Raw genomic sequence first — 26,183 nt, forward strand, 5'->3', positions numbered from 1 at the left:
CTAATATACACATGAGCAGGAGAATTATATTATATGGACGGAATTGAGAATCTAAAGTCTAAACCCATCTCAAATTCACTGAAACAAACAAAAAAATCATCAAAATCGGTCCAGCAGTTTAGAAGGTAGTTTAATTGTGAATCTAAACCATTCTCGAATCCACCTGAAGACACACACCAATCTCAAATTCACTGGAACACACAAAAATATCATCAGAATCGGTCCAACCGTTTAGGAGGTAGTTCAATTGTGAATCTAAACCATCCTCGAATCCCCTTGAACTCGCACAAAAAATTTCATCAAAATCGGTCCAGCCGTCTAGGACGAGTTCAGTGACATACACACGCACACAAGAAATATATATATAAAGATAGTCATCTACGATGAAATATTTATATTTATTCAAAGTATGCCCAGCCCAACAAATTATATAAAAAAACACAATATCGAACATGTTATCAAAGTCAAATTAATATGTCAAAATATTTACTACAGTTTTAAAATATGCACCCAGTACCAGATAATATAGTCTGCCACAAACTCTAAGCAGCAGGCATTAAGATATTTTGCATTGTTCATATTATATAGAAATCGTCCAGAATATAAAGAAAATATTCGACACTGTTCTTACCAGTCTATTTAATACACAAATAAATTTTTGAAAAACAAAATTTTATGAACGATGCGGGATTCGAACCCACGACCTCCGGCGTTCGGTGCCGGTGCTCTAACCAACTGAGCTAACCGTTCGAGTACCGCCTCGTGATAAAATTCTGTTTGCTTTGTTCAACTCTCAGGTTGTGGCTCAGGTGTGGTTGAGGGTTCGAAACCCGCATCGTTTATCAAATTTTGTTTTTCAAATTTTATTCGCTCATTAATCCTAGAAGTGAGGGTTAGCACTTTAAAAACATAACATATTGTTCAGTCTAATTAAGTTTTCCCAGTAGGAAATGAACCCACTACGACCTTTCTATATTTTACTGCCAGCATATAAGCTCATCAAAACTAACTAGCACACTACGATTTTCCCAAAACGTAAACATTTTAATCAGAAATTGTAATCTTAAATCAATTTCCGCTGGGAATTTTCCATGCAAACATGTTCATTTATAACAGTTAGTAAGAAGCTTATAAATTATACAACGGAGCAAGTAGGTAACCATCGTTCACAAAATATTAAAAAGAGCTGTGAAATGGAGTTTTTCATGTTTGGCCTTAGATTGTTTAACTCACTACAAAAACTGAATGAACTGTACAAATGATTTAAGTTTTCTTTAGTGTTAATTCCGCCAATATTTGTGTAGACACGAGGCATCCTCAGGACGTGTTGTCTCGCCAAAATCTGGCACGATAATGAATCAAATGAGCCGGAAGCCGCTCCTTTTTAAGATTTTGGCGAGACAACACGTCCTGAGGATGCCTCGTGTAGAGGCGAAACACGTGTCGAATTGTTTAAAAACAAATATTGGCGGAATTAACACTAAAGGAAACTTAAATCATTTGTATAATTATGGATTTCCGCAAAGTAACGCCTACTTCAATAAATTTTCTGAATAAACTGTATTACGCGGGGACCTATCCAATAACGGGCCCATACCGCTCCCTAATCCTTTGCTCCTAAATTTAATATCAAATTCACTCACTAACTAACATCACTTATTGCAAGTCAAAAACATTTGAAAATAGCGTGAATAGTCCTCTTCTGCATCACAAAGACAGTATTAATATCGGTTGCACTTCGCCAGAAAAATATACCATAGGACATAATACTATGAAAATAACTAAAGTTAACTAGTCGCGCCCTACCTATGTCAGTTAATTGTCTAATCTTTTTAACCGCGTATCCTGTAGAAGTAAGTTTAGTAACCAATCCTTCAATATGGGGCCCCATTGTAATCTAGAATCAAGATTTAAGACAATTGTTCTCTTATACCTTAAAAACAGGAAACAAAATAAAATTGGTTGCATATTATAACTCATTCAATAATTGAAAAGTCACCAAAAATTAATTCAGCCTCACGCTTATCTGTTATGGACGTGAAATGATATTCGGAAAAAAATTTACTCAGATTAAGTTCAGAAGATATTATTAACTATTTAATACTACAATAAACTATGGAATGCGTTTCCGTACGCGGTGTTTACAGGACGATACAACATAGGTGCCTTCAAAAAAGGGCGTACCACTTCCTAACATTCTCGCAACGCTCCTGTAATCCCTCGGGTGTTACAAAATAATGTGATCATTTAAAATCAGATGACGGGTTATAAATAAGTATAAGTAAACAATATTAAGCAACTATTTAAGAAATTAACAACTTTAGATGACGATACGAAATACTTAATTAAGTTATCTTGGAGCGATCTATCCTCGTAACAATGTAACTCTTTAACTTCACACACTCCATAATTAATGGGGCGACAAAACTTCATCTCACGAGTACTTGAAGTCAATTCCCAGTGTAATTTCGTCATCGTCAATCTAACACGAATTAATAAGTAATCCTTACGCTATGGGCCGTCCCAAAGCACGTCCTAGCAGTTCCAGAGAGATTATGTACATCTCGCCTCAACCGGAGTTCCCCTCCTCTCGTTCGTGAAGCGGTCTCTGCGGGAAACTTTCATGTCGATCCTCCATTTCCCTTCAAAACTACGCGAAAGCCACACGTGTGTATCGATATACATGCTAACTGTAAATACTTTTTTTACTTTTTCATAATGTCTGCAATTATGCATGTATATTTATTTAAAAGTGGTGCGGTTTGTGAAGCAAGTGGCGCCCTCTGTTTAGATGTTGTCGTCTCGCTCTTGAGGCGAGGGCGTGTCCCAGGGCGCCTCCCCCAGGGACGGACGCGCGGTCTACGAAGCCCGAGCACTCGGCACTATCCCGCGACGCTTGTTAGTGTTCCGCAAATTCACAACGGGATAGCCCGTACAACCGGGACTCTCTCCCTAAACGATAACGCAGAGCCGCCTATCGGAAAACTTTAGTTCCAAATTCAAACTTAGCTTATTGTGTTTTTAAATGTGTTCACATTATTAACAATTTTACTTTATAATAAAACGGTTGATATTTTTAAATAGAAGTTTAAAAAAGTGAATATAGTTCTGAATTTGAAAATTTGAAATTACGCGGTAGATTTCTTCGTTATTTTCCGGGAGTGTTCGTGCGTCTTCGGGCGCCCGCTCGGGTGTCCGTGTGTTCGCGATTCGGTCGGACGAGTTAAACTCGGCGGCGGGCGGCTATACGGGCTCGCCTTGGCCGCCGCTGGAACTCGATCCTGTGGGATGGGGACGAAAGCTTTACCCGACAGGAACGCCGAGGTCTTCAGGTACGATTTGGCATTTCTTATGTTGTCTAACTCAAACTAACTTTCAGATTTATAACTCTGACGATTCTGAACACTGTTATTATTTATTTCTATGATATTTGAGCTTCACAAAATCTTGAGCGCGTGAAAATTCAAGTCGCTATAATGATGAAATGTTTAATTCGCTTAATTTTGTCTTTGTAGGCAGATCGCATTATTTTCTATGTGACTGTGTGAAAAATGCAAGTTATACTGAGCTTTAATAGTGAAACAGAATTAAAACCACACTAACAAGGTTCTTAAAATAAAATAAAAAGTAAAAAATATGTATTTGACCAGAAAAAAACACATGATGTAGGTAGTTAGTTTTTTATAGCTTTATTAATAACTTTCCAATACTTGTTTTGACATAAATTATCTAATAATAATATGTTATTTACACAGTTTGTAACCTAATGCTGGCTATTAAAAAATATATATACGAAATAGATTTCGAACAAGAATTAAAAAATGGAATTTAATTTTTATAATATTATTAGTTAAATTTCTTTACAACAGTCATAATAACCAAGTTTAATATTACTAAGACGTGGTCTTAATTGAGTCCGATAATCATAATATAAATTGAAGTTTCTGTTAAAATGATGATTTATTACTTTGTACGTTTGGCTGTAGACAGAAATAGGGACAGTTAAAGTTTTGCGATACTCTGAAAGATAAAAAATTATCTAATATTAAAAACATGCTATGTGAAGAATCGTCGATAATTTCAATCAATCGTGTAACTCTTAGACATATGTGTATCACAAGAAAATTAACGTTTAAAATGTCACGATTACTTAAATATTATTTTACCAAGTAATTTAAGCCCTCTTGTTACGTTGTGAATGTATGTAAAAATGAACTTTTACTGGGTAGGCTACATAATATAATATCAATGTCCATTTGTCATCATTGCTTTTTGTTTTAGCAAAATTTGAAAAGTTAGTTTATTTTAACTGTTATTTCTAATGAATTTATTAGATATAACAGTCTGAATAAACTGTTACATAATTAATATAATTAATTAATAGTTAAGCGTTTAAATGAGTTATTATTTTCTAAATCAAAATTGTAAATTTGTCGTGGGTCACTTTTCTAGGGTCCATCCAGCGTATGGTGGGATTTTTAAAAGTTTCTTACCAGCATCTGAATAAAAACAATATTTCATGGATTTTATGCGTTAAAAATCATCTGTTTATTATCTAAAGTGATTGCTAGTGGCGGTGTCGTTGGGCTGATTCATATCTTCTATAAATATGTGATGTGGCTGTATGATCGAGCATCCTGTATCCCTTATTGTTACTAAATTACTCTTGAAGTTACATTAAGTTTTTTTTTCACTGAAGTTGAAACGTTTGAGTATTTTGTTGCGTTTCTATTGAATTTGATATTCACAAGGGTCATTTTTAGACCATTAAGAATAAACCGAAATAACTTTTGGTTTTTAAACTTTGATGGTGATCCGAAATTATTTTTTTTATCCATTTTCTCCATTTGGCAATTTAATAAACTATATGTGGCCCGTTTCTCAATGGAAATTATTATGTTTCAAAGTCAAAGCGTGAATTAAAAATAATCTTAATCTAGAATACGTATGCTGACAGCGGTTGTTAGATAATGAATATTTAACTGGCCCATTAACATCGATAGTAAATTACATTCCATATGCTTCAGAATGACGAGCGTAGTAGATGTAATTAGGGTCGTATAGATCAATTTACGTCATAATATTCTCTCATTTTATAATTGCTCTGCAAAAAATTTCATGGACAAGGATAGTTGAAAAAATATTTTAATGTCCAGGTGGCCTCATGTTCGGCCTGCATCATCAAGATGGAGGGGTTCACTCCCAGCCTCGAGGACCTGTCACCTCCCTGAAAGAGGAACCACTCACAAGGGCGTGGATGACTCCTACTTCTTTAGTTGACAATACCAAGTAAGTATTAATATTAACACGTCAAGACAAGTCTTCATCGTGTCATATATATATCGTTTAGTTTTTAATATAAAAATAATATCTCTATTTCTCACCGACAACCAAAATTAGATACAGTAAAAGGCATTTATTTTCTCAAAATTAATTCCTTTAGAATTCTTTTTGATTTCTTTTATGATGAAAGCTTTATTAACGGATACATAAAAGTTTTAGTTGTGTATGAGTTTCTTGTATATTTCTTACGAGCTCTACTTTTTCCGAAATTATGGTAGATTCAGTAATTTAAAAGAATTATTTTTAGTAACGATTTAATAGCGCCCAGTTTAAGGTTATTGTAAAATTATACAAAAGATTTAAGTTTTCTTTAGTGTTAATTCCGCCAATATTTGTTTTTAAACAATTCGACACGTGTTTTTTTCGAGACTGAAAGGAGTCTCGTGCCAGATTTTGGCACGTGACAACACGTCCTGAGGATGCCTCGTGTAGAGGCGAAACATGTGTCGAATTGTTTAAAAACAAATATTGGCGGAATTAACACTAAAGAAAACTTAAATCATTTGTATAATTATGGATTTCCGCAAAGTAACGCCTACTTCAATAAATTTTCCTATTGTATAATGTTTATTTGACTTTGTCTTTGATCGCTGGTGCCTGTGGTAGAAATTAAAATGACTGTATTACTGGTCACCAGGATAACACTTTGACCCAGTGAATAAAACGCTAAAGTTTAAGTTGATATGAAGAAGAAATGCTTCATCTGTCCTCGCTTAACATCATAATTAAAGTATTTTGAATAAACTCAATGTTCATATGATTTTTTTTTATGAAAATAAGAGACGAGGTGAGCAGGACGTTCAACTGATGGTAATTAATAAGTGCCGCTCAGGATTATTGAAAAACCCAAAAATTTTGAGCAGCACTACAACTGCGCTCGGCACCTTGAGAAATAATATGTCAAGTCTTATTTGCCCAGTAATTTCACTTGCTACGGCGCCCTTCAGACCGAAACACAGTAATGCTTTACACATTACTGCTTCACGGCAGAAATAGGCGCCGTTGCAAAGGAGCTTCCCACTGGTACTAGTATACGAAGATACGAATCAATCAGATTTATTGATAATCAGTTTCCTAATAATATATTCGACTTGTATTTTATTGGTTCATACAATTATTAGCCCGTGACGTCATCTGCACGGACATGATCTGATATAAAGCAGCAATAACATTAAGCCTGAATCTAGCGTGACAATATACAGGATCTCCCAAAGTTATGGGACATGAAGGGAAAGTACCTTAAATATCGTAGATAGGGTATTTTACTGAAAGAAGATTTTATGTTATTTTTAAAAGTTAGTTCTGCATTCAAAGATTTTCTAAAAATAACTTGCCTCGTCTGGGAATCGAACCGACTCAAATGTAAAAAAAACACCCCTACTTTTATGATATGTAGATATGAGAAAGTAGTGAATTAAGTGGGTATTTTTTTGTAAATTAATTAATTAAATGCTCAAAATATGATCCCTCCTGTGTTACGCAAATCGCCAATCTTTTAATGAGTCCGCTGCCTTTTGATTTTCTTATCATTTTATGGTGAATACTCGATATGACATGGCACAATGAAATGACTGTTTGTAACTCGCCCACGTTCTCGTATTGCTTTTAAACTACAAAACACTATGCCATAAAGTATTTTAATTATGAAGTGGGTACTTATTTACGAATAAACAAGGCTATCTATGGAATGATAACATCTCTACTTTTCGGACGTCGTCGTCGGCAATAAATAATTTTCTTGAAATTTGACTCAAACATTTTACGTTGCTCCTTTCTATTAAAATAATATGTTACTTAAGAAGAGTTATTAGTTTTTGGCCATTCTTTCGATTGGCATCATAAAAGTAGGGGTGTTTTTTTTTACATTTAAGTCGGTTCGAGTCCCAGACGAGGCAAGTAATTTTTAGAAAATCTTTGAATGGAGAATTACTAACTTTTAAAAATAACATAAAGTCTTCTTTCAGTAAAATACCCTATCTACGATATTTAAGGTACTTTCCCTTCATGTCCCATAACTTTGGGACATCCTGTATAGCCTATTCGTTGATTTAATTGATAAACTCTTGGTTTTCATTACAATTGAATTTAGAACTGAACTTTGCTATTAAGAATTGAATATGACGACTCATATTGCCCTAACGACAGGTTAGTGACCCTGCCCACTGAGCTAGAGGTCCCGAGTTTGAATCCCGGAAGGTGCAAACATTTATATGATAAAAATGGATGTTAGTTTCAGAGTCATGGATGCTTATAATTATTTATGTATGTTTAAGTTTGCATATTGTCTTAAATTTATTGTATTAAGCATTGATTTCCTATAGTGAATGAAAATATTTGAATTTTAATGAACATTGTTGCAATATAATAATAATAATAAGAATAATAAAGCCTCATTTAATCCTAAACTCTTTTTACACAAGCGAACTATTAGTAGTATTAGTAGGTAAGATATATTTCTAATAGTTTGGTGTTAGTAAGATTAGTTGCTTATACTTCTATTTATTTGAGTTGTGAATCTCGTTAGAGTAAAGGCCTCCTCCATGTTTTTCCATAGTGTTCGATTTTTGCTTTTATGCATCCAGTCTTTTCCGGCTATCTCTATTAAGTCGTCAGTCCACCGTTGCAATATATGAAATAATAATTGCACCTTCATTCTAAAGTGCATGTGAGGATTTTTTTTATGATAATAAGGGACGAGACGAGCAAGACGTTCAGCTGATGGTAATTGATACGCCATGCCCATTACAATGCAGTGCCGCTCAGGATTCTCAAAAAACCCAAAAATTCTGTGCGGCACTACGATTGCTCTCGTCACCTTGAGACATAAGATGTTAAGCCTCATTTGCCCAGTAATTTCACTAGATACGGCGCCCTTCAGACCGAAATACAGTAATGCTTACACATTACTGCTTCACGGCAGAAATAGGTGCCGTTGTGGTACCCATAATCTAGCCGGCTTCCTGTGCAAAGGAGCCTCCCACTGGTAAATAGAGGAACCGGACAGTAGGAGATATTAAGTGCACAACTGTTTATCCAATTTGTAACTCTTAATACCATTTGGTGCGAATTTGGTTGCTCTTTTCACCCACTAATGAGCTTATTGCAATTGTAAATAAGGGCTCATAGATGCTTATAGCCAATACAGACTCAACATGTGTGTTGGATATTAATCTGGGGAGTTTGTTTTATCTATAAACACCTTATGTAAATATTAATTCTATAAACGTATAGTATTCTAGTTTAGGTGGTCTATACGTTAGTGTATTTTAAGTTAGCGATTAATTTTATAACATTTAAATAAAACACTTTTAAAGGATTAAAACGCGTGTAATTGGAACGGTTTTACATTAGGTGTTTGCGTAAAAGTTACATTTTTATTTTAGTTAACCCGACGTTTCAAGACCTCTCCAGATCTCGTTTTCAGGGGGACTGCAGATGAAGTGAGTCAAAGATAGTATTTGTCATAGTTGTCATTATGAAGTTTAGTGCCATTTATTTCCTCGGAGGTGGTATTTGCTGTACACAGATGTATCTTTGACTCACTACATCTGCAGTCCCCCTGAAAACGAGATCTGGAAAGGTTTTGAAACGTCGGGTTAACTAAAATAAAAATGTAACTTTTACGCAAACATCTAATGTAAAACCGTTACAATTACACGCGTTTTAATACTTTAAAAGTGTTTTATTTAAATGTGTAACACTCGCGTTAATGAAAGAAAATACAATTTTAAAACAGTAAACTCTCAGTTTAGATGTTTTATATACATGGACTAGTATATGACCCAGCAAACGTTGTTTTGCAATATAAATTAAGTTTACCGCGGATTGTATGAATGGTCTTCATTTCCACTTCTAAGTTAAAAAAATAGGTTCCGGATAAGTAATCACCAACATATCATATTATACTAAAAACTTTTGCTGCATTTTATGATATAAGTATTACTCCGATCGGTTCAGTAGTTTTCGCAGAATAGCCGAAGGAAAAAACGGCTCTCAATTTCTTAGTATAGATTTCTTCAAGTTAAGAGAAGTATACTAAGCAAATGCATCATGCCGACAAAAACTTGTTTAACTGCAAAGAAAACTGGTAGTTCATAATAGTACTGGAGTGTTAACTTAAACCAACAGCAAACATTAGCAACCTACAAGTAAGACGTAAGGGTATGCGTAACAGGATAAAGTAGTGTTTATAGCTCCAAATGCTATATTATCATCGCAAAACTTGTCTAAAACACCTTGATTGCGTGTTTTCTGTTTACCCTTCGCCTTAACAACGAACTTGGAACAAAAAGAAAATGACTACTTGGAAAAGTTAGTATTATGTTACGCGAGTGGCGGCGACATTTCAAGTGTAGTTTTCATTTCTGTGGTAATCAGACAGTGAAATAGATTTCACTTACAATATAATGGGTTATAATTGGTAATAAGTTTACTCTTTTTAATATAAACTATTTGTAAGTGAAAAAATCCTTATTTACTTTTTTGGCTGTGTTCCGATTGGAATTAAATAACTATATCACAGGAAGCTTAAGACAGTACATTAGTAAAACCCGCATTCAAATCGGTTACGTTGTTTCTGAGATAAGCGTACATAGGCGCTTTGACAAACTGACAATAGTAATTTTTTTAGATTACCATAAGAACAACGTGTATAAAATGTTTTTAAGATTAATGTATTCGGTCTTTATATTTCATCCGTTAAAAAATGAAAGTGTTTGTTTATACAAGAAATTTTTGGTCAGCTTTACAACTTCATCTTCTCAATCGGTCACTCTTGTCTGAGTGGTCATGGTTGCTATGATGATGCGACATTAGTCGCCGTTGGTCTCCTGAGTTTTGGGTCGCACTTCCTCCACCACAGTTGTCTGAGTCACTGCTTTGATCAGATCCTTTCATCGCCTGGGTGAGCGTACTCTCGCAATATTTCCCCTCCACCTGGCCCTGCACTACCAACTGCTTAATCGATCCTTCATTTTTGGAAATGTGGCCAGAGAGCTTCAGAATTCGTATTGGACTATAGCCTGCCAGTTCTTTCAAGATGGAATTGTTGGTTCGGAAAGCCGTCCAAGGGATGTTCAGGAGTCGCCTCCCACATCACATCCGTACGACAACTTACATTTATACATACATACATACAATTTGCCACGGTCTTGATATACTTCCTCGGGTTGTTTCACTCTCATCAAAGATATAAGTACTGTCATATTTTTGGTATCTACTCTTACACCAACTTTGTAAACTGATAGTAAATAGTCCAATATGACTGATTAGTGTAAATAAAAAAACTGTGAATGACTTGTATAACATTGTAAAGTAAAAAAAGGTAAAGGTAAAGGCCGGCAACGCTCCTGTGATTCCTCTGGTGTTGCAAGAGATTGTGGGCGCCGGTGATCACTTAATCACCGTACGCTCGTTTGTCCACCTATTCCATACAAAAAAAAGTGAACTGATAAATTCAAAATAGAAAAAAGCGTATATGTGTATATTAAATTACTAATTTAATACTATCTAACTATATTTAGTTGAATTTAATAGATGAAATGTTGTAAATGTTAGATAAATAGCTAAACACTTTATTGTATACCATACAGCCTTAAAATAAAAAAAAGATCTTAAGCTCATTACAGTCATAGGTACGCAACCTAAAGAAATATGGAATCCAAACCTACTAATATTTTTCTGTATAATATTAGTATACTTACTACTAATAAAAAAATCTCGTATTAAGTAAAAAAAAATCTAGGCACCCTAACTCCAAAAAATACTAAGTCTCAAATTCATGATAGTCAATACAATGATTCGATAACAATACCCGGTGTCCAATCAGGGGTGCGCAAATTTGGCGGGCGATAATGAACCCACCCGTAACAAGTGTGTATTCATAAACGGCAAGGGCGTGGATAAATCATCCAGCGCTCGCAAACTCTAGATAATGAATGCGCTATAAATTAACATTTCAATGCTTATATATAATTAACGTGGGTGATATGCACAAGTACAGTTGTAGTCATGAACACAGTCATCTAATTGATATTGTTCTTCGTTGACACTCTTTTACACCACAATGACGTTACATGTTAATTAAAGAAATATTACCCAGAAATGCAAGATTTTCCTTCAAAGCTGTTAATTTTTACAAGTTCATGAGTTAAATATATACTGAGTTTTAAGTATTACTTGTGGATTTGCTGATTGTCTTATATTATACTGAATGTCCCAAAAATAGTGTAAAACATCCCTAGGGCTAACCGAATCTTCCAGAAATTTTTATTTTTGTCAAATTACTTGCAAGGTATTATTCGATACAGACACATTGTTGAGCTACGTGCTTGTTTTTTTTTTTAATTAGGTATATAGCATGCCTTTCTTACATAAAACAATAGTGATTAAATCAAGTCAAAGTTAAAACCCATAATAATTATAATTTAAAATCTACTTATGTTTCGAGCATGATAAAAAAGTCACTGAATTAATTTTTCTCAAACCGTTTCTTAAGACTTGCCAATGGTGCTCTACACCTGGAAATCAGCTTGACACTGTGGACTTTTTGGACAAATCATAGATTTTACTTTCTGATCAAATATTTTATAATTTCTTTCTTTTTCTTTCAACTTTTCATCAAAAAAGTTTGAGCTATTAAATTGCAAGTCAGTAAATTTATACGGGGGAAAACGCATTCAAATCGGTTTTGTAGTTTCTGGGATTCGCGTGCACAAACAACCTTGTAGTGTACTTTTTTTATGAAAATATATGTTATGTCCAATATTATACAGCCGAATTAAAATTTGATTTGATTGATATAAAATATATTTTTTGATTTAACTCATAGAATTTTTTTTGTGTTAACTCGCAAACAAATAAAGCTGATATTATTAGAAATTATAAAGTTGTGCAATACAGCATTTGGTGTTCCAACTATGATGTATTGACACGAGTTCGAATTAGTAACCATTGTTTGTTGAGGGCTCGGGACGACATCTGGCGTGTTTTACTGCCATATTCTTACATCAAATGTTTATTTTATCCACTTGTGTAATTCAATGCAAACAATTTACTGTAATTGTTTGTTTTTGCAATTTTGGTTGAGGTTCTACTTGAATATTTATTGGTGTTAATACCGAATCATCTATTTATGTATATCCATTTTTTTTATGGAATAGGAGGACAAACGAGCGTACGGGTCACCTGGTGATAAGTGATCACCGCCGCCCACATTCGCTTGCAACACCAGACGAATCACAAGAGCGTTGCCGGCCTTTAAGGAAGGTGTACGCGCTTTTTTTTAAGGTACCCATGTCGTATCGTCTCGGAAACAGCGCACAAGGAAGCTCATTTAACAGCGTTGTAGTACAAGGAAGAAAGCTCCTTGAAAACCGCACTGTGGAGGACCGCCACACATCCAGATGGTGGGGATGATATCCTAACTTGTGGCGTGTCGTGCGAAGGTGAAATTCGGCGGCAGGAGGGTAAACAGCTCTTCGGAACACTCCCCGCGATAAATGCGGTAGAAGACACACAATTCTTATGTAACTTTGGTATTCTCAAAAATTCTATTGTTTGTAATATTTATTACTTGTATCTGAGTGACATCAGATGATGACCTATGATTCACTGTGTGTATTATAATAAGTAGAAGATAGTACTATAATAAGTAGAAGATAATACTATAATAAGTAGAAGACTTTACTATGACTTTACCTTCGCGCAAACTTGAAGATAAACTATAAACTATTACAAAGATTATTCTTAATAAGTATTAGAGATTTGAATTGCCTTTAGCCTTACCCTTAAGTAAGCAATAAGTTGGCAGAGTTTTATCGGAACCGGTGGAATGGTATATAAGGGCATTAAATACTAATAAACAACCATTAATTGATATGTATTAGGCCGGCAACGCTCTTGTAATTCCTCTGTCGCTGCAGGAGAATGTCGACAGCGGTGATCACCTAACATCATTTGAACCGTATGCTCGTTTGTCCTCCTCGTCCGTAAAAAAGGAAAGAAATTGGACCAATATTCGCCAATGCAATATGAGATGCCAATAGCATGACTATTTAACTCACAAGTACTATATATGTACATAAGTAGAGCAAGAAACGAAGAAACTAAATTTTGAGCCCAATTTTGTTATACGTGCGTCATCAAAACCCATCAATCTTCCAATCAATTTGATCGAACCGGACATTTTGCTCGCTAGAAACGTATACAGAAATTTAGGTTAGAAATTTTTTACTCACGTTAAAATTTAAGAGAATATTGCTAAAGGTACATACATGGGCACAGTACGTAGTGGTTATAAATGTTATATTAATTATAAATTTTATCAAATGTATTTTTTTCAATCAGAAAAAGTAACGATATGAGCAAAACGTTAACCTTATGGTAGTAATATTAATTATAATAAGTTCGTGAAAGTTCATGAAAATAAAAATAGCATTTTCAAAAAATAGTTTCATTCGATCGTTATTAATCGCTGCCTCAAAGGATAACTGGCTGAGATAATTTGAAGAAGAACAAAATCGTTGCTGTTCTATTGAAATTTAAAGACTTAGGATCTTTAAGAGACTAGACTAAAGATTAAGGATAAAACACGTAAACAAGGTGTTTACAAAACAAGTTTTGTCGTGGATATATAGCATTTGCAGCTATGAACACTACTTTATGCTGCTACAAATACCCTTAAGTCTAATTTTTAGGTGGCTAATACTTTCTGTTGGTTATAGTTAAAATTTAAAATTTCCAATACAATACTTGTGCCGCGCAAACTCTGGTGAGACAAAAATCATTGCAATATGGACAATTGCAGTTCGGACAAAAAATTAAAATGTCAATGTTACTTTCTCAACTATATCTTCCTCCAAATGTTAATCTACCGTAACGAAAGTTTGGATATTGAATAAGAAGAAAGTTATTAAGTATTATATCGGAGTATTTAAATTTTTCCACTTTTTGTTTACAGCCTATATAGTAAGTCGTTTTAAGCACTGTCTGACGTACTCTAGCACTTACATATAAACAAAAATATTGAAAAATCAATACAGTAAAAGTAAAAATTTATTATCATATTAATTATAATATATATAATATTTTATTAATTCAAATAAAGATTCAACCTGAGAGTTGAACAAGACATACCAAGATTTACGGTCGATGCGTCACCCGAACTGTTAGCTCAGTTGGTAAGAGCGCTCGGATGGAACCCGAGAGACCTCGAACCTGCGTCTCGCATCGTTCATAAAATTTTGATACAAATTAAAATTGAATTCAAATAAAGAGTTTGTTTGACCCCTATACGTGTTAGAAAGCAAGGTATAAATCGCGCCGAAGATTGACAAATGTACAGTGATCTGTAAGCGAAAAAGCGCTACAACCTAATCGCAGGCGTACTGTTGAAACTGGTAGCGATAAATAAAACAATGGAAGCATCGCGCGCGAGGGGTATAAAATGGCAATCGCGAAACCAATTTGTTTACGCAAATTCTGCAGCCAGGAGACGAATGGCCCACTATGCCGTAATACAGTCCTCGCTGTAATGTCGTATTGATAGTGTTGTCACGTACCGCTGTCGTATCGATAATAATCATTTCAAATTTATGAACGTCGAAAATTATTTTTCTTAATTTTTCGTAAGCGTGAATTGAATTTGATTTTGGAGAATAGTTCTTGAATTTAGACGTGTTTTAGATTAGAGTGGAATGAAAAATATTGATGAAAAAACAGGAATGTAGTATTCAATAAATTAAATCAAGTTGATTCTTACGATTTATTTAGATTATTTACGATTTATATTTAACGGGCATTTTTTCTATCTATATAGTAGTACATATTTATTTTTTACATACAATATACATACCTATACACTATCTTGCAGTTAATACATCAAATTCTGTGATATAATACGCAAAATGATTTGACATATTATCTGTCATACGGAATCATTGCCTTGAAGTTTTTCGATAAAAAGTACAAAGGTTTGATTTTATATATATAAATATATCGAAACCTTAAAAAATCAAGATACATTGAGATTGTCTTCATCAACGAGTAAATAAAAAACGGTAATCTAAGCCGCCATTTTTTGGATTAAGAACGGTTAAAAAATCATTACGTTATTAAGTACTCATTTAGGGACGTCAAATTTAAGAAATAATTGGTATAATTTTAAGCTTCTCAATATGCATAAAAGTTAAGTTGAATTATCAACATCTACATTTTGCCAGTATGTTTAAATTCGTTTTGTTTCGCAGTAGTGTGGGAGTTGGTCGCGCACACTTCGAGAAGCAACCTCCAAGTAACCTGCGCAAGAGCAACTTCTTCCATTTCGTGGTCGCTCTATACGATAGAGCGGGACAACCGATCGAGATCGAGCGAACCGCCTTCATAGGATTTATAGAAAAAGACCAGGTAACAGTTAACAACAAGTCATGTTTGTGAGAAAAGGATTTATATACTGAGTGGCTACGTTAGTTATACTTTTTATTTAATAGTTTTTCTTTATGAAGGATTCTTAACTTTTTTTTATCCCAATACACACCATTATAATGTAATTGAGGTATAACATTATTACAAACATAGAAACTTAAAAATTAAAACTATCATTACGGGGAACTGTACCAAGAATATTTGCAGCAATTCCACGTTGGATAGCTACGTTGCCAGCGCTTGGGTTGCCGGTAACCTTAATGCGGCGCGTCGATAGTACTTTGAACATTCTCCGTGCCTCTGGGCCCCACGTGCCAAGAGTTTCGACACCAATCTTTAAATAAAAAAAATATAATTTACGACTTAAAATGAAGCAAAAAATTACTTATTCCTCTATCTAAATCAGAGCCAAGGCTTTTTTCTTCTTCCAACACCTCTCAGGCCTCTTACCAGCAAATTTTCCCATCAAAATAGTTTGTAGCAGGCGGGGCCTATCGTTGAGCAGTATATGTACGAGTTAGATCTTTCGCTGCTTGATGGTTCTCACTTGGTTGATGGTCTTCTGCATAAAACATGCTAGCATCCGGATGACCGAGCCTTGTTCGGATTTTTAAGGTGGACTACTAGAACATCTGGATTCGAAACGGGGTCTTCTGCTTTCCGGATCACCCAATGTCCCATCTGAGCTATTATAGTCTTGTATTATTCATTAAAACACGGATAATACTACATTTTTTAAAATTGAAACGTAGCTAGAACGATTTATCGCCCGCGAAATTCCCTGTATACTAAATTTTATAAAAATGGTTGGAGCCGATTCCTAGATTCAGATTATATCTAATATATAAAATTCTCGTGTCATGGTGTTAAACATTGAACCCCTCCGAAACGGCTTGACCGATTCTCATGAAATTTTGAGTGAAATTGGGTAGGTCTGAGAATACATACAACTTCACCCATCTACGATCAACAGTTACTTTTGTATCGCGATTTTAATATCGGCAATACAACGTTTGCTGGGTCAGCTAAGTATATATATACAACAATTGCTCGTTTAAAGATATAAAACATATGTCTATATGCTAGTACATTCTAATTCTATGGTCTGTATAATAGTAATTCTTAGAAAATAGTTATTTATATAAATAAAGAGGCCGCCAGATATTATCATGAATCAAGCGTTCTTCATCAATCAGGATTGCTCCGACACAGTATTGTGTGCATTCAAATTAACATAACTTAACTGCGTTGGTGGTATTTGTAATAAGGATTATTAACAGTAGATTATTTGTCCAGTATTGACTTATAATAACCGTATAATATAAATGAAATATTTTTAAAGAAAATACACGAAAAAAACTCATACTGTGTTAATAATAAACTCGAAGTAAAGTTATTCGAAGTTTAAAACTTTTTGTCTTTTTCTCACCTCTGTAACTACATAATTACATGACAGGGAGAAGTAATTTTAAACCTGGAGTAACTTTAAATCGCGTTTATTAATAAGACAAACAAGGTATATATATATATATATATAATAGATCTTGTTTAATTATAATTTTATTGATACCAATGTTATCTTGGTATTAATTCAGTTTTGCATATTAAAATTTGATACAAAAATAAATACCTACATAATTTAGGCACGGAGTAACATAAGCTTTGCCATACTGAAAAATGCAGAAATCTTTAAGGAATAACATTGCCACAAGTATTACAAATTCAAAAAAAAAATTTAATTCCAACGTTTATGTTCTCTTTAACAATGTCAAACATTAGTCAGAAAGACATAGTGACAGTTTTTGACGTTTAATAAGTGTTTTTAAATCCAACAAACAAAACAAAATTTTTCAATAAAAATCTATGGATTTGAACATATACATAGCAGTACTAACTTCAATACTATAGATTGATAAATGAACTCATTTTTCTGAGATGAATAAAATTTCATTTACTATATCTTACACGAATAAAATTTGAACACAAAATTTTCTGGACGATGCGGGACTCGAACCCACGACCACTCATCCAACTGAGCTAACCGTTCGAGTGACGTATCGTCATAAAATCTTGTATGCTTTGTTCAACTCTCAGGCTTCATCATTTATTTGTGTATCGTCATCATTTTATAGTGATAAAAACATAATAATAATAATAATTTTATGGTCAATTGACGACCTATTTGGCAACATCTAAAATCTATACTAATATATAAAGCTGCAGTATTTGTTTGTTTGTTTGTTTGAACGCGCTAATCTCTGGTACTACTGGTCCGATTTGAATGATTCTTTCAGTGTTGGGTAGTCCATTTATCGAGGAAGGCTATAGGCTATATTTTTTTTTTAAATTAGGGATCCGTAATAAAATTGCTATTTTGTAACACTATTTTACACACAGGTGTAAAATCGAAAACCTATTTTTGTGTGCGCTGCAAAAACTATTGACAATAGAACAAAATGATGTACAGGCTATAATATAGGCAATATTTTATTATTTATAAAACTATCGCGTGAATTAGACTTTATATGGCAAAACAACGTTTGCCGGGTCAGCTAGTGACTATATATATATAATAGTCAGTGTTAGAATTTTATGGAGCATGACACAGTTACTTTCTGAACATAAATAACATGAAGATAGATATAAAAGTTTTGAGGTTAGGCCGTGTTTGTCCGTGGCGCCATCACACGGATGTTTGAGTGAACAGCGTTCATTATTCATGAGCAAACATCGTCCACACAGCGCGAGGTTACTAAAGACGAGTTTTACTTTTAAAACAAGACTATTTAATTTTTTTATGTATCACTGGAAAATGAAAATGTTTTTGTTGACGGTACATTTAACTCATCTACCACGATAATGAATCAAACACTTTGAACTTTGATTAAGTTTTATATGTTGGATGCAGAACTATGGTAAATAATTATTTCTCATTCTGTTAAATTTTTCGAAGTTGAAAATCAATGAAAATGTATAAAAGTGGGACTTTGACATTTTAGTAACATGCAAATAAGTGATTTCTTACAAAAATAAAGTATCAAGTATATATTATGTGCAATAAAAATTCAAATCTATATTTTGTTAGTTTTAATACTTTTAGCTCGGCTTAGTTGTCCAAATGTTTGGAGTTTTCTTTAGTATTAATTCCGCTAATATTTGTCTTTTAAACAATTCGACACGTGTTTCGCCTCTACACGAGGCATCCTAAGGACATGTTGACTAGCCAAAATCTGGCAACAGACTGACAGTCTCGTGCCAGATTGAAAAGACATATATCGGCGGAATTACCACTAAAGAAAACTCAAAACTTTTATAATATGATAATTATAGATTTACGCAAAGTAACGCCTACTTCAATAAATTTTTGTGCTTTTTTAAGTAAAATACATAACAATTAAATTATCTGGAGAATACTCAAAACTGATCGCTACAACTCGACTGCTAGTCATGAAGCGAGCGTTAGATGAGATGAGATACATCGCGCTCTCTGGGGTAAGAGCGAGTATAGTCGCCCGCATGTATTATAAATACTTGAGAACTATAATCTGTTCATTTCAAACAAATATGTTATAGAATTTTTTTCTTCCAGGAAGCAGAGGGTCAAAAAACAAATAACGGAATCCAATATAGATTACAATTACTTTACGCAAATGGTAAGTAAATATTTATCTATCTTTTTTATTTAGAAAAATACTAAATTTTCAACTTAGTAGTAGTGGATTATATTTTGTAGAGAGAGAGGACAAAAAATCGTGCAGCACACCAGATGTTCAGTGCTTATCACCGTTTAAGTTCTATTGCTATATCAGACATGTCTTTTAAAGATGGTGTTCATTGTAAATCTTCATTTAAACTTGCCCATAAATATGAACCTAGAAAGACCGCGCAAAGTCGGGACAAAATTCTTTGAGAATTGCAAATATACTCAAGACCAAACTGGATGTTGAAAAATTTTCTATATTTTATGGTTCAATAATATTCTTGTCTCTGAGGAAACTGAGTGCGATCCATCATTTAAAGCCAATTGTAACTCTATTGGCTTGTAATAAAGGCGATTTCAGATATCATCTTATATTCAATAGATGCCAGAGACAATGCATACGCCGGACGCATTGTAAATATTTGTCGTCTTGGCTGTTAGACAGGGATAATGGAAAATTGGCACTGTATACCTCTTAGGTTATGAATGATTATGTGTTGAGCTCTTAGGCTATCTATAGCCGAGTAGCCATTCTGTTTACTGCTCTACTTTAATATTACGCCTGTGTAAATGTTGTTAGTTAATAATTTAACGTGAAACTTCATGGCTTTTACAGAAAAATGTGGAAAAGTATTTTCATAAGATGTGAGCTAACTAATTTAACTTAATATTAAACCTTTTTTGTTTAAAATTTTTTTTCGAAGCTTTGTTTTAATAAAGGTTTGTATTAGATTTTGATAGAAGCAGGTAAAAGTTATTTAAATATTAAGAAATTTAGGGGCTACATCCCGCGGGAATAAAATATAATACAATTAACACGCCAAGAACGTCGCCAAAAATTGCACACGTTAAAATTAACACGTGTGTTAGAGGACAGTTTGATCCAATTACGCACAGAATTAACGCTATCAAGGGGTTGCTTTTTAATTTTCTCCTCCAGTGTATAGTCCTTGTTATGTAGAAGGAAAAAAGAGGTAAGGGAGCGAAGGTAATTCCAGTAGGTTAACAAATTGTGCAATGTCTGCCTTACGGAGTGTGCCCGTAGCTTGCTACGGTCTTTATTGCGACTATGTATAAATGTTACAGCTTAGGCTAAGTGTACATGTAATGTTAAATTAAAATGGCGGACATTTTATTAACGCTTTTTGCTTTGTTAAATTATTTTAGAGATTTTTTTAATTCGCGGGTTAAATAATGCTAAAATAATGGCTGTAGAATTTGAATGGCTTCGATATTTTCAGATTTATAAATGCGTATGTTAATCTGGAACTTTACAATAAAATATGATAGTGTTATATATTTTTGATTAGGAATTTAACATTGAATAAGTATTAAAAAGAAACATTTATTTGTTAAATTAGATCCTTTTCAAGCTGAAGATTAAATTGATAGAGTACCTTATTGATAGTATCCGCTTTCATAAAATGAACTGCAATAATTTTAATTTAAATTAAGAATATTTTGAAAACTCTTAATTAACAGCTAAAATATTCACGAAATGCATTAAAAAACAGACTTTTTAGTCTAATAATCATTGGACACTTGAAAAGGGAAACTAAATTCCTTTTTTTTAAATCAACTCATATTACAGGACCAGATTAGTAAGTGTCAACAAAATAAATTATGCATTAATGTATTTTTGGAGACTAAGCTTTACAACGACACAGTACAAATTAGTTGCGAAAACATTTCTGTCGCAAATGATGATCTACGTTCAGACTTTAGTGGTGAATGTATGTGTGTTTGTTGCAGGTATACGACAAGAGCAAGACATATTCGTGCGTCTGATAGACTCTGTTACTAAACAGGTAAGTTTCTCAGAGTTTCTGATCAGTTTTTATAGTCTTATATTTTTTCTTCTTTCATTTCCATCGGTAAATAGGTAAACACTTGGGTATTAGGTTTATTAAATAAAAATATTCTAACCAACTTTTAAAGAGGCGAGCGTTATTTAACCTATGTAAAGGTATTCTCGCTTAAGTGGCTTTCGTCAGGATCAAAAGTGATATTTAAAATCAATGAATTTTGAATTTAGGCACTTTGGAGTTTGGACAGTATCACGCTAAAGGGATTAATGTATCACTGATAAGACACTAGTTTTTCTACGAATTTCCTCATAAATGAGGTGTTGGCAGAACACCACACTGCGCGATTATTTTGTTAGTTAAACGCAAGCGGCGACAGGATCGCATGGCCGTTTTCCCCCTCCTACTTCCGCGATCAGAGTTTTATTCGTGCGCCTGCACATTGACCACGCGGGGTGTAATAATGAAAATGAATTTATTTGGGAAGAAAAGTTTTACCACACATTCAAACAAATAACTAAATGAAAACAAATATTAGCTTCATCTTCAATACAAAAGAAAAAAAGCAATAAATGATATGTGTGGCACTAGTCTTCTAAAACTGGAGTTAAATTACAGTTGTGTCCATACTTGACTGATTTTCGGTGACCCCATTGTGTAACGTTTGAATTAATTACTTAAGTTTCGGTTAAATCTACTGAGAAGTAAATTAGTATATAATATATATATTTTTTTGCCATAATAAGGAGAAAAAATTAATATTTCTAAAATTAAGGAACATTACTTAAATAATAAAATGAGACTGCTTAACACATGATAGAAGAAAAACTTCATCAAAGCGGGGTTAATAATTCAAAATAAATTTTTTCTAAATTCATAAAGTTATAACATTTCTAATATACATATTATATCAAATCTGGTTAATTTTGCTTATGGCGTTCCTTTGCTAGATTTAAGCCTACATTACCCAAATGAACGTTACCTAGCCGAGTGTGATATCTCAGTTTCATTAAATACTAAAAATACAAAATAAAACACGCAGCACGCCTAAAAAAAATAAAATTTCATAAATCGTTAACAAGTTTTAAAAGAAGACAATTTTCTGATATGATATCGTGTATACTAATTATAGGAAATAATAAAGTCGCAATCTAGCTCGGTATAAGGGCACCACAGACACAAGGCCAACACGTGTTCGGCACGCGGCAGATTCTCGCCGCCCGCCGATTAGGGCTAGCTCACACGCCCGAACCCGCCCTTTGGTCAACTGAGCGATTATTGCTTTGAATTATGACTATCTAAAAGTTATAGCATAGATCTGTATTAAGATTTTATATTTTAATACTTGAAAAACAAAATTTTATGAACGATGCGGGATTCGAACCCACGACCGCCGTTCCGTGCCGGTGCTCTAACCAACTGAGCTAACCGTTCGAGTACCGCCTCGCTATATAATTCTATTTGGTTTTTTCAACTCTCAGGTTGTGGCTTCATCTACAGGATCCACTTTACAGTTGATAACCTGCTCAACTCCAATATTTGCATATTAGGAAATTGACTTGAGATTTCGCTATTGTTTAGATTTACAAGATTCAGATTTCAGTTGGTTAGAGCACCGGCACGGAATGCCGGAGTTCGTGTTGAACTGTTTTCCTCTTTTTTGAAGGGATTGGATCTTATTGAACTGTCTGGAAAATTTAGTAGTCTGTTCAAATTTTTTAATTGAAATTGAGATTTTAAAATTACTTCAAATTTTTCCACTTATTCGATGTTACCAAATATACCTGAAAAGAAAGGCAACAAAGTAAACAAGCATCGCAGTTAGCTTCTTTCGTTTTAAATAAAATAGCTTTATAAGTAAATTTATCTTCATTCCTAATATGTGTAATTAGTAAGAATATCATTTACGCTGTGGTTTAACAATTCCTTTAAATCGAGTAACACATTTGTTTTGTACATTTTTTGGACCCTCAATAAAGCCTTACTAACTTAGATGAGTAGTAAGCATAGCAATTTTACAATTGTTTTAGATTTATATATGTTACTAGCTGACCCAGCAAACGTTGTATTGCCGATATTAAAATCACGATACAAAAGTAACTGTTGATTGTAGATGGGTGAAAATTTGAAGTTGTATGTACTTTTTAATGCTGACACATGTCAAAATTAAAAAAAAAATTGCCGTGGACCACTCTTAACATTTAGTGGGATGAAAAATAGATGTTGTCCGATTCTCAGACCTACCCAATATGCACTTAAAATTACATCCATTAAGAATATATTGCGAAGGAACGTTATAAGTTGATTTCTTTAAATTCATTATCGTTTCTTAATGACCACAGATTACATCAAAATACACGATTTTCATCAAAATAGAAGCCAATTTCGTCTACAATCTTACATTGTATGGTAGCACAGCAGTTATCAAGTTGGCGTATACATAAATAACAAATTAACTTTGGGAAGCCATCATGTAACTTCGCCGTGTTCTTCACATATACAATTTCAACACGTTCAGGTCTCTTAGTGTTGTGTAACAGGAGGCCAATTACGAAAGATTTATGCCATGAGCATAATTAACTTAGGCCGAATGTTGTTAACTAAGAATTACGGAATTGTATGGTGCTATGATGCGATATTCTGAAAGCATTGTTCACAAAATGTATTCGTATATGTTGAGCAACGTACTAACATGAGAGATATCATAGGAAATTTGGGGGAATTTATAAGTGCTTCTGTTTCGTCAGCGGTGGATTTACGCTAGGGGCAGTTGGGGCAAGTGCCCAGGGCGGCAAAATTTTGCAAGTGAAATATTTTTTTTAGTCTTATCAATATAATTAATTCTCTTAATTAATGATTTTTGTTTCAATTGATAATTCAAGAAATTCAATTTATCCATGATTTGTAAATTATAATTTTGGCACGTTTAGTAAAAATTATAATCGATTTTTTTATTTTCTGTAATTAAAGAAATTTTATTAGTATTTTTTTTTTTGAAAAATTGCAGTTTTGGGGCGGATTTTTTTCCGGTGCCCAGGGGCGGCATTAAGTTTAAATCCGGCCCTGTTTTAATTAACTTCATAAAATTCGTAAGACTATAAATAGAACTGAAATTCGACATATTTTTGAATCGTTATCTAGAAGCCAAATGATTGTTTATTTTGAAAGCTTAATGTCAAATTTCTTTCGGAATAGCTTAGAAAAAGCATTTAAAAGTAATAAATTGTTCACTAGTAGATTACGTTTTATTTATGTTTGCTAAAACTTGCAAACGGTATTACATTGGTATTGTGTAATAACTTACTTTTTGAAAATTTATTGAATTTGACGTTATTTTGCACTTATTTGTTTATTAATTATTATTATATTTATTATCTAAATGTTGTGAGCTTTTTGAGTGTAATTTCCCCGAAGATTGTTTTTGTTCCGTATAATCGATTTGACACGTGTAACGCCTACACGAGGCATCTTCAGGAGATGTTGACTCTCCAAATTCTGGCACGAGCCTCTGATTCTCCCAGAAACTCTGACTCTCGTTGGTTCAACTTACTTTTTATTTAACAACTTGTTTTTTTTAAAGTGATAACCCTCACTTCTGTGATTGATTTTAATAATTTAAAAATTTTAAACAAAATTTATGAACAATGCGGGACTGGAACCCGTGACGATTACCCTAATAGTAATAACAATATTGTAAAATCATTGGAATTCATACAAACTTTAGAAATTTATTAATAAAAAGTAACACAAATTAAATTTGTATACAAAATTCATGAACGGTGCGGGACTCGAACCCGCGAGACCTACCGGGTTCCGTTCGGGCTCTCTTACACTGAGCCACCCGTTCGAGTGATGTTTCGTTCATAAATCTTATTGCCTTGTTCAACTCTTAGTTTGTTTGTGATTCCATACACAGGATCTACTTTAGTTAATAACCTGCTCAACCCCAATATTTGCATATTAGGAAATTGACTTGAGATGTCACTCTTTAAAATCTTAATATGATTTGATATGAACAACATAAATGAGATGTATGAACGATACGTCACTTAAACGGTTGGCTCAGCGGAAGAGCGCTCGAATGGAACCCTAGAGGTCTCGCGGCTTCGAGTACCGCACCGTTCATGAATTTTGTATACAAATTTAATTTGTGTTACTTTTTATTAATAAATTTCTAAAGTTAGTATGAATTCCAATGATTTTACAATATTGTTATTACTATTAAGGTAATCATTATAGACCATTCAACAAGACTCACTGGAACGACACGCAAATAGATCGTTCAACTAAACTATATGCCGGGAAGATGGCGTCTCGATACTACTAAATTGCGGTTGATTTAATTGTATTAAAACGGCAGGCTGGGGTACTAGTAATCAGCTAATGTGGTGACCGTACATGCGACCTGGACACGCAACTCTTGGACACAAATATAAGTTTGTCTAGACTGCTTACCTTTACTTATACTAAATTTCATCGAAAAAATCGACTACATACTCAATTAATTAATATTACCCGCTCATTTTAGTAACAGCGCCATCTTGTTTGCGGGATAAGAGATTATTTGTTTTTTAAACTTGCTCAGTAGTTCCTTGCTCTTCATTTAATCTCCCTCTTTTTGTTTATGTTAAGTTTTGCACATAATATGCAAACTGCGACAAAAAAAAACTTCATTGTAAATAGCCTGACAAACTTGTCAAATTAATCAAAATTAAAAAATATATATAATTTAATAATAATACACAAATTATCTTGTTCCAAACTTGGCAGAGCTTGTACTATTGTTGAGGCACATATAAACATAGACAACGAAATATTTACTTAAATTATAATAATATATTCATCATATAAATGTTTGTACCTACCGGGATTCCAAACCGGGACCTCTAGCTCAGTAGGCAGGGTCACTAACC

The 26,183-nt window shown here is 33.6% G+C and overlaps 1 protein-coding gene and 1 non-coding gene across 2 annotated transcripts in view; one reads left to right on the forward strand and one right to left on the reverse strand.

The window, feature by feature from the left end:
• Positions 1 to 676: 676 nt before the first annotated feature.
• Positions 677 to 750, reverse strand: Trnas-cga (transfer RNA serine (anticodon CGA)). Its single transcript has one exon. It is a non-coding gene; the product is annotated as a tRNA-Ser (tRNA).
• A 1,910-nt stretch (positions 751 to 2,660) lies between these two features.
• Positions 2,661 to 26,183, forward strand: part of LOC126975206 (transcription factor collier) — a 77,427-nt gene continuing 53,904 nt past the window's right edge. The window contains exons 1-5 of the mRNA XM_050822989.1: positions 2,661 to 3,332; positions 5,157 to 5,289; positions 15,591 to 15,747; positions 19,355 to 19,418; positions 21,218 to 21,273. Coding sequence (XP_050678946.1) covers positions 5,165 to 5,289; positions 15,591 to 15,747; positions 19,355 to 19,418; positions 21,218 to 21,273 — 402 coding nt within the window. The 5' untranslated portion in view covers positions 2,661 to 3,332; positions 5,157 to 5,164. The remainder of the gene's footprint in view (positions 3,333 to 5,156; positions 5,290 to 15,590; positions 15,748 to 19,354; positions 19,419 to 21,217; positions 21,274 to 26,183) is intronic.

Source organism: Leptidea sinapis, chromosome 35, assembly GCF_905404315.1.
Source record: "Leptidea sinapis chromosome 35, ilLepSina1.1, whole genome shotgun sequence".
In the NCBI taxonomy this organism is placed as follows: domain Eukaryota; kingdom Metazoa; phylum Arthropoda; class Insecta; order Lepidoptera; family Pieridae; genus Leptidea; species Leptidea sinapis.